The sequence below is a fragment of the Alligator sinensis genome, unplaced genomic scaffold, assembly GCF_000455745.1.
Source record: "Alligator sinensis unplaced genomic scaffold, ASM45574v1 scaffold1295_1, whole genome shotgun sequence".
In the NCBI taxonomy this organism is placed as follows: Eukaryota; Metazoa; Chordata; order Crocodylia; family Alligatoridae; genus Alligator; species Alligator sinensis.
Genome location: NW_005841880.1, coordinates 4,403,230 through 4,416,363, shown reverse-complemented (window position 1 = coordinate 4,416,363; position 13,134 = coordinate 4,403,230). Strand labels below are relative to the sequence as shown.

At 42.2% G+C, this 13,134-nt stretch overlaps 1 protein-coding gene across 1 annotated transcript in view; it reads left to right on the top strand.

Annotated features, from left to right (window-relative positions):
* Positions 1 to 13,134, top strand: part of RFX2 (regulatory factor X2) — an 87,401-nt gene that overhangs the window by 34,238 nt on the left and 40,029 nt on the right. Inside the window, 2 exon segments of the mRNA XM_025196528.1 lie at positions 5,582 to 5,691; positions 13,076 to 13,134. The exon segment at positions 13,076 to 13,134 is cut by the window's right edge and continues 19 nt beyond it. Coding sequence (XP_025052313.1) covers positions 5,587 to 5,691; positions 13,076 to 13,134 — 164 coding nt within the window. The 5' untranslated portion in view covers positions 5,582 to 5,586.

Sequence of the window (13,134 nt, the reverse complement as noted above, 5' to 3'; positions counted from 1 at the left end):
CGTCGGAGTTTAAATAGAGCCTGTCTCCGCATGCAGCTCTGCCCCCTAGGCCGGGTACAGACATTACACTTTCACCGGTATAAGTGATCAGAAACCGATCTATGCTCATAACACAAGAGAAGTTCAGCCCGCACAAACTGGGCTAAAAATGGTTTAAAGATTTGCTCCCTATTGTCCTTCCCCCTCCCATCAAAGGGCAAGTGTGTGTTCTGCTTGCTACCCATCAAAACTCTGCTGCTTATAGAAAACCACATAACTTAGATCGATCGTGCCTTGGACTTTTTGAATGTCTGTACCTAGCCCAATGTCTGTCAAACCTCACTGAAGCAAGAGCCCACAACACTGGGCAAATCGGCTATGGATTCTGTTCCTGGTTGTGCGTCATCTGCCTAATTGTTTCCTACCAACTCCGTGTTGCTGGGTTTTTGGTTGTAGCCATGTTGGTTTAAGGACATAGGCAGGCGAGGTTCTTTGGGTAGATCTTTTATTAGACCAGGGGTGGGCAAAATGCGGTCCACAAGCCGGATGTGGCCCGCCAGGCTATTCTATCCGGTCCGCAGGGCCCCTAAAAAATTTAGAAAATTAATATTTATCTGCCCTGGCTGACTGCCATGCAGCCCTCGATGGTTTGCCAAAACTCAGTAAGTTGCCCTCCGCCCAAAATAATTGCCTGCCCCTGTATTAGACCAACTGAGTAACTGGGGAAAAGTTTTTTGCAAGCTTTTGGGCTCCATCACCCTATATAGGCAGACACTCCCTATGCCTGAAGATGGTGCCCGAAAGCTTGCAAAGAACTTTTTTCCAGCTAGTCAGTTGGTCTAATAAAAGATATCACATCTACCCAGAGAACCTAGCCTACCAATTCCATACACTTTTGCTTATACAAAGCCATTGATTTGGACAGAGTTGCAGAGGTGTCATTTTGTTAATTGGCTGCAGGGCTCCAGGCAACGCCTTTTAATAGTTCTGTTCCTTTTTTGCAAATAGCTCGCTTTGGTATCTGTAAATCAGCAACACTTGGCAATGTGGCTGCGCTGTGTGATTTTTTTTCTGTTCTTTCGGCCAACTCAAACACCAAAACTCATCCCAGTTAAAAACAGTAGAGCTTGCATTTGACCAACTGAGTCGAGATTCAGAGCTGTTGATCTAGATCGGTGATACCCAGACTGAGGCACACAAGTGGCTCTTCCTCTTGCTACCTGCAGCTCACTGCAGAATTACTTTTGGCATTACTTAAAATAACCCAGTACTTTAGAATTAGCAAGCACCAAAGAGGCTTAGCACCTTTAAAGTACATTTATCTGGTGGACTGTGCAAATGTGAATTTCATAGACATTAGGGCTGGAAGGGCCCTCGCGAGATCATTGGGTCCAGCCCCCTGCCCAAGGGGCAGGAAGTCAGGAGTAGGAATTAATGAATCGTAGTTTCTTTTTTTCTTTGTGAACTGGAGAGTGTTTGCCTTAGTTCTCCTAGGAGTATACACTTTGCAGCTCTTTGAACACCAGTTGCTCTATGGCTTCTGAGCCAGTCAGTTTTGAGAGTCACTGACGTGCAGCTCCCAGCTCTAACTCGTGGCGCTCCACAGAAAGCCTGTTGCTCGGGTGTGGCGGGGAGGAATCAAGCTCCACTTTGGGGCCAATCCAGCGAAGGAGCTGCCTGCCTTCAGCTTCTCTCCCCTAGCCCTCTGCCCCCCAGCTCTGGTGCTGTCTGCAGGAAGGGAGGGGGAATGGGGTGGGAACTGTGGGCTGGGATTTGCCCAGCCTGAGCTGAAGGGGGAGAGGGCTGGGTGGGCTATGAGATGTGTGTGGCGCGGGGGAGGGCTCCAATCACCCACCCCCACGTCCAGCTCAGGCTGGGCAAACCCCAACCTGCATCTCCTTCTCCCTCCTTTATCCCTCCTCCCTTCCTGCAGACCGAGCCAGGGGCAGGGTTGGGCTGTATCAGCCCAGCCCTGATCGCATGCAGGGATTGACGGAAGTTAATGAAGATGCTCTGCTTTGGAACACCTTCACGTGACCCTTCATCAGATGAGGGTTCATTTGTCATGCGATCGGCCACTTTTAATGTGCTCTGCAGCCATGCACGTGTCTCGCAGCACGGCAGCAGAGCGCTTTCAGGGGGCCGATCGCCCAACAAATGTCACTTCTGTCAGTGCCCTCAGGGTCAGCGTGCTGTGGAACTGGGGCTCCTGAGGGATGTCAAAAACCAGGTCAAGGAATGACAGCAGATTCCCTAAATGGCTGTATGAGAAGTTCGCTGCAGGCTCCTACTGATATTATATTATAATAGATGGTGCATCACAATCAACACTCTTCAGCGTTTAGCCAGGGGTGGGCAAAGTGCAGCCCGGGGGCCGAATGCGGCCCGCCAAGCCATTCTATCCAGCCTTCAGGGCCCCTAAAAAATTTAGAAAATTAACATTTATCTGCCCTTGGCTGCCTGGCATGTGGCCCTCGATGGCTTGCCAAAACTCAGTAAGCGGCTCTCCACCCAAAATAATTGCACACCCCTGGTTTAGAGGTAAGCAGCAGAGTGCGGGAGGTTTTCAATGGCACAGGTGTGAGTTTCGCATCCGGCTTCTATTTTCTCGCAGTGGAAATTGGCTGCCTAACTCCTGAAAAATCTCCTTGTTAGCTGCACACCTCACTTGTCCCTTGCAATATTTAGACAGATAGCAGGAGCCGTACTTCTACCAAGTGGGAGTCCTGTTTGTGTGCTGAACTTGTCAGCAGCACAAGTCACTTTGAGCAGAAAGCCTTAACAGATTTGCCTCTTATATTTGCAAGAGGCACAAAACAGCTTTAATAGACGATTCAAGATATTTCTAAGGCCAAAGCATCCTTGGAAAACAGACATTAATACAGATTCTTTCAGAGACTGTTCTGGGGCTCCAGGCTCACGCCTTGCCTCTCTCTCTCTGCAGTGCCAGATTGCATCTGCTTGGTTTGCAAGTCAAGGGTTTTCCTCATTGTTGTGAACTTGTCTTGGGATTTGAATATGCAGGGTTGCTTTTTCCATCTATGGTATCATCATCAGTAACAGAGTCTGTATTTGTAAGAGATCTGTATATAATGCTCATGGTGCATGCATCTTTTTTTTAGCTCTTCTTGGGCACTGAGGTCCAATGGGAAGTACACATTGGTTGACAAAAGCGAGCAGATGCGACTTGAGAGAGTTCTTCTATCTGGAGTGGCACTGTGTTAAAACCACATTTGCAAAACAATATTTTTTCATATTAGACTTGCTGCTTCAGTTTATGGCCCCGCCAAAGTTCTGAACATGTCTTTTGAGTATCATCGGTCTGAGAGATGATGAGTGGGTATGGAAGGATCATCGTCCCGTATGATCCTAGTGCATTTAAAATAAACGTTGTCATTTTCTGTATGGCTTATTTTAATATTCCACTTGAAGGGTATTTGAAGCTAAATCTTAAATTGCAAACCGTTGCGGGATTTTGATTAGCGTCATCAGTTTTACTTCTGAAGGACACAAAGTTGGAAGGCACACCAGTGTGCCAACCCTGCTTGGCAATTTGTTGTTATGGTGATGTCAAGTAATCCATGGTGGGATGGTGAAGTCAAGTAATCCATATTCTGTGATCTTTTACAAAGACCCCTTTTGTTGGCAATTCCTATTGAGAAAATTCCTATTGAGAAAAGCACGTGCAGAAATCACATTGACCGCAGTGGGACTTGAGCCCCAGTGCAGCAAAGAACCTAACACTCTGGGCCGGGCATATTTAGGGCACCAAAAGTTCAAGGTGCTCTTTGATGAGCTTTAAATATCCTAAACTGAGCTCTAATCTAAATCAAATTTTTGCAGTGAACCTGTTTCCACAGGTGGCTGATCTTGCTTGCATTCATACGACATTTCCAAAGCATGTTTAAATCTCTAATGGGAACTTACCCAGCTTTCTTGTTATATAACCTAAACCCAATCATTTGAGTGGAGAGGTATAAAATCACACTAAATTGGGATCTAGAGTGCGGCAGGCATAAGTAACAAACAATCGCCCATGCTTGCAGAAAGTTATGAGACTATGTATCCAAAAAGTGTCCTTTTTTTGCTGGAAGTTATGTTTATATGAGACTTTTCAGCTTATGTCCTTCACCAAAGACCTTGTGCTGGCCCAGCTGTTTACTGGCAAATAACTGGGGTGGGCCAAACTGGAACAGGTGTGAGGCTATTTCCTAACTTTGCAGAGAGAATTATTGTTATTATTATTAGTCACATTGGGTCGAAGCAGCTGGAATCTTGGATAAAGAGGAATTTTTAGATACCCCGTCAAAAATACGGTCAGACAGTGATTTAAAGAAACAGATGCTCTCTTTATATAGTGGATTGTATGCAATCCTATTCTATGCAGCGTCTCAAGAAAAATGAAAGCTTTTTTTTTATGCCTTGAGGGCTGGAGCAACGAACAATGCTACGACAAGCAATGTGACTTATTTCGGGATTGTTTATTCTCGATCCTTCAGCTGAATTGTGATTCCCACTCTTCCTTCGACGTCGAGGAGAATCATAAAAGAGGAACATGTTCACGAGCGGTTAGAGCTGAGAGGGTAGAGAAACCCATGTCGTTTTATTTGCTATAATTGTCCCAGGTCAGAGCTAGTTGAGAAGTAGGGGGCAAATTTAAGAACATAGATGTCGTTTCCATTTTGCAGCGCTCTTTTTTTGTTCACTTAATCTTTTGCACCACTCCTTTTCCTTTTATGACAGCGTATGGAAAAACAACATCCAGATTTTTCTCACATTTTCTTTCCCCACCCCCCCTTATTTCTATTCTTGCAAATTTGTGGAAGTTCAAAAAGTTAGTTGCAAAAAAGAAATGGGGGGAGGAGGAGGAGAAAGAAAAATGGAAATACTGGTGGTGTCCCCAGAAATTGTACATTTTATTACATTTAACGAGAGGGAACCTTGACATTTCAAAATTTCTAAATTTTTGGTTTCCAAGGAAAATAGCTTTTTGTCCATAGTTTCAGTTTAGAAACAAAAGCTCTGCAGATTTGACTGTCTTCAAGGTGTCTCCTCTTAACTGTGAACCTCAGCTTCTATCGGAGGGTACACGGCTTCATCATTCTGTGCCTGCATTTTGCAGCATAGCGTAGCCGTTTCAGATGCATTTTAGCTGGGCACACGGTCAAGTCCGGCTCTTGGCTTTTTGTGCAAACACCCTGAGATGGTTATACGTGCTGAAGCTCATAGGCAAGAAACCGTAGTTCTTGGTCACATGTTCTCTTAGCCCTTTGCGAGGAGCAACTACAGATTGGCTGTGACACAATAATTTCCTATGCCATTTTGTTATATTTAGAAGCATATTTTCTGTTCCTTCCCTCTTTCTGTGGAACAATTGTGCAACTTTTTTTCTCTTAATATAATACTGCAATAAAATTGGAGCCAAGATTAAAAAGAAGCCTCCAAGTAGGAAGGTAGTTACCTTCCTTCCTATAACTGCCCGTAGACCCTCCGCAGGGATTTTATTCCTTGGGCCTTGATGCCACAGACTCCCGTGCTTTTTGAACTATAAATGAGTGAAGCTGTTTTCTCCGTCTCATCTGTCCTGTGCTCTCTCTAGCAGTGAGCATGCAGAGCTCAGAGGGTGGATCAGATTCAGCGACTTCTGTGGCTCTGCGTACTTCTGCCTCGGCCCAAGCTCCAGTAGTGCAACCAGTGCCAGCATCTCAGCAGGTAATGTAACCACAGCTTGCACAGCTGTTGGGGCTGTCTCCATGGACGAGCAACCTATTTTTAATGCTAGATTTGCTTTAATCTATAGCTCGGAAGGGTTTTCTTTTAAAATCGGTTTGAGGCATTTATTCGCATTGAGATAGCCATGATAGAGTCTCTATGGATGTTGCACGGATAATTACCATAGAAATGTTTGCAGTTAAAAAACCGCCCCCAACAACTTGAACATGGGATATGGATTTTAACTTATCCTTGTTGCCATGAAAACCTTTTTACAAGAGTTTGGTGTTTGATTTATTGTAATATCATGATGTCATTAGTGGATGTGTCAATAAAAGCAATGACAAATCAAATGGCACCACATCCTTAACAGTGCATCTCTTAAAGCTGAATGATGGCAAAATCAGTGAAACCGGGAAACATTCAGGGGAGAAGAGGGACAAAATGCTTAGCAGGTTTGGGTTTTTTAAAGGGAGAAGTTTCTGGTGGTTTTCTCTTTCCTTTTCTTTTTTTTAAATCTTTCCATGCTAACACACTGAGATAAATAAAACATATTTAAAACCTTTTCGACGGTAGAGAAGTGAGGCTGTCATTTTATTTTTTCGAATAGATAGTTTTAATTCAAACAACTAAAGTGAAATGAGAATCGAGGTTCATTTTATGCCATTTACAGGAACATCAGAAAAGTTTTGTAACCTCTGAAGAACCTGGGGGTTGGGTAGCATCTTTGACTAGGGAGGACAACGCAGTTAGTGGGAGTCAGATGCCATTTGAGGTTGGAGAAGGGAATTGCTACGGGCAATTTCTTTCCTAGAATAGTATCGTTTCTGGAAGGTAGGCAGCCCAGGTAATGAGATTCTTTGTATAGCTGTCTACTTTGTCATATTTTTCCAGTTTCCACGCTCTTAGTTTCATTGCATGGTTTTTCATTCTGTGTGTGCAACTTGCTGATCGATACTGCAAAATGTTTCCACAATTTCGTTGTTAAGATTAATATTTTTGACCGTAACAATCAAAGATTGGCTGGGGAAGCGATGCACATTGGAACAAATAGCCAACTAAAACTGTGTAGATGATAGCAGATTGTGGATCTCGGAATGGAGATGCAGAAAAGGGACATCCAGAGTTTCTTTGGTGCTACAAGTTTGCGAATAGAAAATGCTACAAGTCGACAGCTGGTTGCATGATTCATTTTGAAGCTGAACATTCTCATTTTGTAGATTGGTGGGAGATGGGGCAGTACAATCAGGATGGCCAACATCTTCCAGGCTTGGGGGAAATGAACTTTCATCTTTGGAGGCTAGTTTGAACATCCCAGAAAGCAATGAATTATGAAGCCAAGCAGCACCGTACCTAGACTCCTGGCAGCCCTGGGTAAACTTTTAGTATCGGGCCCCCCTTCACCAGAGATAATGATAATAATAATCAGACAACGGGGAAAAAAAACTACCATTTTTGGTCCCCCTTTCTGTCCGGGCCCTGGGCGGCCGTCTGGTTTGGCCGTGCCTGTGTCCGGCCCTGAACCCAAGCTCCACTGTGGCAAAAAATGTGAAGACAAGAAATGTTTCAATTAGTTGTATACCAGTGTTGAGAGTCTGCATAATGAGTAGGGGGAAATGGAAATTCTCATTAGTTAGATAATCAATATACCAGCTATTGCTGAAACCTGGCTGGCCAATTTGCATAGTTGGGATGTTCAAATTGGCAACTGCAATCTGTTTAGGAAGAAAAGAAGGGTAAAAATGAGTGTGAGGTGACTCTGTGTGTGTAATATATCATTATCTGTTATTAGTAACTCTAGAACCACAGGTTCTTGACTACCCATGCATCGGTAGACCAACTAACAAAGGCCAGCATGGGGACATGGTAGAGGCCGCTATAGATCACAGAACAAAACAAGGATGAGTTACTCTTTAAACACTTATCTGTAATATGTGGAAAGAAAAAAAATATATGTATATAGTTGGGAGCTCCAACTATAGTTTGGGAGACTCGCAGCACAGGTCTTGTGTAGCCAGTGGTAAAATATCATTAGAATTTCTGAATATTATAAGTTGCTGCTCATGATTTTCTAACAGAAACAGTATTGTACCCGACACCTGGTAATTTTATTTGGAACCTCATTCTGACTGATAAAGATGAATTAATCGCAGGGTTAACAGTTGGTGGTTGCCTAGGGACCAGTAATCGTGACCTGATTATATTCAGTAAAGGCAGACAAAGGACAGCCCAACCAATAATATATACAATTTAATGCTTCAAAAGGTCTAATTTTCCGAGGCAGAGAAGAATGATCAGCAAGATGGATAGGGAGATAAAATCCAGACAGCAAAGTGCAACTGAGAAGTAGGAGCTCTTTTCAAAGAGTACTTATTCGGTGGCCAAACAGCCATAATGCCACAATCAAAAAACAGGATGACTTTGAATGAAAGTCCATCCTGATTCAATGGCAGAGCAATGGCCACAATTAAAAAACAAACAGACTCCACGATGTAAAACAAATAGAAAAAGGGGAAACAGAGAACAATGAGTACAATGTAGAATTTATGGAGCATAGAAAATTGATAAGGGATGAGGAAGAGCAGTAGGATACTTCCCAGTAGTAAATATAAGGAAGATTTTAAATTACATCTGCTGAGGAAAAACACTTTTTTAAATCTCCTGACTTGGATAATTTGTCCCCAAGAATCCTAAAAGAAATGGCTGTGGAGATCTCTGGCCTGTTGTTAAAGTTTTCTGGCAGTCCAAGACCCGTTCAGAAACTGGAAAGAGTGCCAATGTTGTGCTAATACTTGAAATGAAAAAGTGGATGACTCTAGTAACTATAGGTCAATTAATTGGACATCAGTCCCAGAGAAATGAAATGGATATATATGGTTGATGGACATAATTAGAAGAGTCTGCTTTATCTGCATACAGCATTTGACACAGGCCCACATAGCATTCAGATTAAAAATTGGCAATATATAGTATCCGTAAAATTCAGGTTAAATGAATTTCAGCTGTAGGTCTGAGAGATTTCAATACTGTCAGTGTGGATTCATTAAGTGAGGGTATTATTAATAGGTATTTGATGCAAGGCCCAGTGCTAAACAACTTTTTCATCAATGATCTGAGAGTAAATGTAAAATTGCCGCCAATAAACTTTGCACAAAATTAAGCAGAGAAATGACTAATGGGAGGGTAGGGCAGTCAGACAGAGTGATCTGGATCATTTGACAAGCTGGGACCTCTCAAGTGAAATATGCTTTAAATGCAGCCAAATGCAAAGCTATATTCCTAATCCCTAGATTTGCAAAGTCAAAGTACAGAGCGAGTGGTGAGGTGATGGGGGGTATCCTGGAAAGCACTGCCTCTGAACAGAACTTAAGGTTTGATACGGAGAGATGGTTTAACACAACCTTCAAATTGAAATGAAGAACTAATCCAATCCTTTAATATATGCACATACGTTGGAGTAGGAAGGTAAATGTCAATGGAGACTAGAGAGCTGCATACAATGTTTATGCCCCAGTGTTTTAAAAAAATGGTATTTGAAAAAAATTGTAGAGGATTTGGAAAGATCCACAAAATTAAATTGAGGGCCCCAGACACTATTTTGATGAGAAAGACAAAGAAGTTCCTTTTGCTTAGCTTATCAAAAGTTTTGAGAGGTGATAACCGTTATTAATTATTATACTATATTATACAAATCATATAATAACAATAACTATAACAGTAGTAGCAATAATAACAATTATGACAGTGATAATATTCTAGTATATAAGTACCTAGAGAAGGAGAAAATACTAGATCCTATAGGGCACTTAAAAATAACAGGGAAAGATGTACCAAGAAACCGTGACTTAAAGTCAAATCAAATTAGAAATAAGCCACTAAATTTTAAGAGTGAAGGTGGAAAACCAGGATGAACCATGAAGGGAAGTGGTAGATTCCCCATCTCGTGATGTCGCCAAATCATGACAAGATACCTCTGGGGATTTTAATTCCCGTTCAGGACTCTTCAAATCAGACTAATTTAGAAATGATCTGTATTCACTGTCAACACACACAGTACGTTGAAGGCCAGCCTGTAATGTATGCCTTTGAAACTTAGGAGTCTTTTGCCTTTCAGTTGTTCTTAACTTTCTTATCAAGTTCTTTTGTGCTAACATCACTTTTAATGTAGTACATAAACCAATTTCAAGAAATTATTGAAGCAAGTTGCCCTTGGCCTTTTCCTCTAGACTGACTTCAATCCTGCAAGCACACTACAGTCCCACTATAAGATTCTGCATGTGAAGAATTAAAGAAAAATAATTAAAGGAGGAGTAGAATAATCCACTTTGATATTGTTCCAACATAGGAAGTTGTTGTTAATGATGTTCCTGCACCCACATCAAAAATGCAGTTCAGCTTGATTTTATTGGCTCCCTTGCTGAAAAAGAACCTCAAAATATTGCACCGAGGGTGCAGAAAGGAAAGAAAAGTGTGACAAAAAGATTTGTTCTATTTGCTCAGACGATGAAAACATAATGGAAAGGTGCAATCAGTCATCCTTAACTTCTGGCAAACGAGTGAATCTTATTTACGAAGAAGTTAGACCTAATGAGATCCTAAAGGGCACCGTGGGAGTTTAGCAACAATTCCATAAACCTTATCAGTCGTTTGAAAAATGATAGCTTCTTCTGCCTTTTCTGTGATGCTTGCTTCAGACGGAAGGAAAAATCCCACCTTTGAAGTCAACAGAAAAACTCCCATTGACTCACTCACAGTAATAGGAAGTCTCCCAGGCAAATTACTGTATGTTCTCACAACTTGTACTCGAAGAGAAGGTATAACGCAGTCCTGTTGGGAGATGGTGGGTAAGTCCCAGGCAGTGCAGATGGACGAATCTCAGATGTCTTTCCTATTGAAAGCTCTCAAAGTGTTTTCTAAAGTTAGATAAAGACCATTACCCCCAGTTTAGAGGTGGGTTAGTAAACTGAGGCAGAATGAAGTGACGTGACTAAGGCCACCCAGAAGAGGCTGGATGAGAATTTGTATCCCCTAATGCTTAGGCACGTTGGCTCAGTGTCAGGGGACTATCGTTGAAGGTGAATTTGCCCTGGTATCTGCCTTTATCCAAACTGTTTCCAAGCTTCTACAAATCAATGCTGATTTGTGTTATGGAAGTGGACAGTGCAGATGCTCATAACAGTCTTTCCTGGCCTTTAAATCCAATAAACTCATACATTGGACAAATGATGAATTCTACAAAGTAACTTTAGTGCTAAACCATTGAGGAAGGCTTCAGAGGGCCTGCATACATTGCAGGTTGATGATACCGAAATTGGAATCTGTGTAGCACAGATGAATGTGATTGGAGTCTCTGTGGCAGCTTGGCTTGATTTAACTAATGACAAAGACGTGGTTATACACAGTGGTTTTAATAAAAAAGATGAAAAAATCCTAGAAGTTTTATGGGGTCTTCCTTCACTGAGTTTGATTTGAAAGGGCTGGACTACTTGTTTGATGTTTGGAAAAGCTGGATTAATCCCAGGAGTTCCTTTTCACTCTTACTTGTCTCTGCACCTCCCACTTCCAGTGGAAGCAGAAATGGGAACCTGAATCTTGATGAGAAAATCCTGTAGGAGATTTCTGCATGCCAATTTGGCAGACTTGAATTGTTCAGGTACCTTTAGCACTCCTGGGAGTCTCCCTGAGCTGCACTCAAACTTGGGAATTTGCGGGCGGTTGGCTGGTTTGCCGACTATAAAAATAAATACAATATCCTGTGTATGACCTTAAAAAAGAATGCACACCATAAAGGTTCAGGAAAAACTATAAAAGTTCCCAAGGTATAATCCAGTGTGAGTTTATCTGCTTTCTAAATTAGCCTTGCTGACCATTAACCATGCTAACCTTTTTCCTTGAACATGGAGAACATACTTTATTATGTTAAACTTTTGCAAGCTGGGGCCTCATGTGAGCAATGCTTTTTGAAGTCCAATAATTTGTGTGAATAAGCATAGGTTAGATCCTGATTCAGCAAAGTTCTTCAGCACGGTCCTACTCTCATTGATTTCAATGGACCTACTTAAATATAAGTGCATCAGGGTTTTGTCATCATAAGGGCACCTATACACATACATTGTGGCTGCTTTGACACACTGTAATTACAGAGCCAACTCGAGTGATCAATTAATCGAGTCTGCTGGAGAGTGGTAATTGCCACGGGCCATCAGACTCCAGCATCATGTGTATCAGCATCCCCACACTGAAAAATGGCAGTGGGGTTACTTTAACCAAAGCTCGTTCAAGCTTTAGTTAAAGACTCTAGTGCATTTAATAGCATTTACAACCCATGGGCTTTTACTATGGATATTACACAGGGGTGCACAGATACCAAGGTGATAGGTAATACTATAAAGCCATACAATTGGTTATGGCTAGTAGAAATGGTTACTTTCTAGTAGACTTGTCTAGTTCCTGTTCCAGGATTCTTTCTCACAGCAGTTTTTCTAACATATCCAGTACACTGGTAGTCTTCAAAGCATCAGCAACTCCCTTTTAGAGACTTTTGCACTGCCTAAAAGCTGTAATTAATTTTTTCCTGATACTTGGCCTAACTGCATTTTGCACATTCGTTTCACTATACATCGTTACGCTCCCATGTGCCACTCTAAATAATTCCATTCTATCCTTGGTGTTCTCCCCATTCACATACTTTGGAGCATGCAAAAGTGTACAAGACACCTCGTGGGTCAAATAAGACATGGGCCTCTGCCTCAAGCTTAAAACAATGTCAGACATAGCGCAAAGAGGTGGATGAGTAGCAAAATGATAGGGACGGGCAGGGCTTCCAGGAGTGAGATTACACAGCTGAATGGAGATACAAGAATGTCTTGGCTGTATTACTGGTAGTGATCATGACAGAAGTGGCTCTTGCAGAAAGGTTAGTGACCTGTTATAGCAGCATTGGAAAACATTTCCCTGGCAGGAGAACATGTAGAGATGGGAGGACAGACTATTCCAGTTGACTTGTGATTTGACCTTTTTTTTTTTTTTAACACCTGTCTCTGAAAACCAGCTCATTTCTATTATTCCTTGGATGACTAATTGAAGAGGGGCCCATGTCATAAAGCTTGGATCCAGATTTCAGGTTTTGCTTTGTTTAGTGTGGGGTTTGGGGCTATGTCCCAATTTTACCGTAATTTTAGATTAGATGGGCTAGTGAGGGAAGCATTAGGACAGGGAATGGACATGGGTCAATATAAAACCTAGTGTGGGACTGTTGCCTCTTTAGGATTTGGAGCCAGTTCCCTAGGAAGTGTGGCCGGAGGTGGGCTAGCTGGAATGATGTGCTCTGGGTTTAAGGGTAAGACTGAACCTAACTGGACGTTTCTATATTTTATTCTTTCAGAGGGTTTTGGTTCAAGCAACGGGCTCTGCTCCCAAAGGAGCTCAGATGCAGCAAATCTC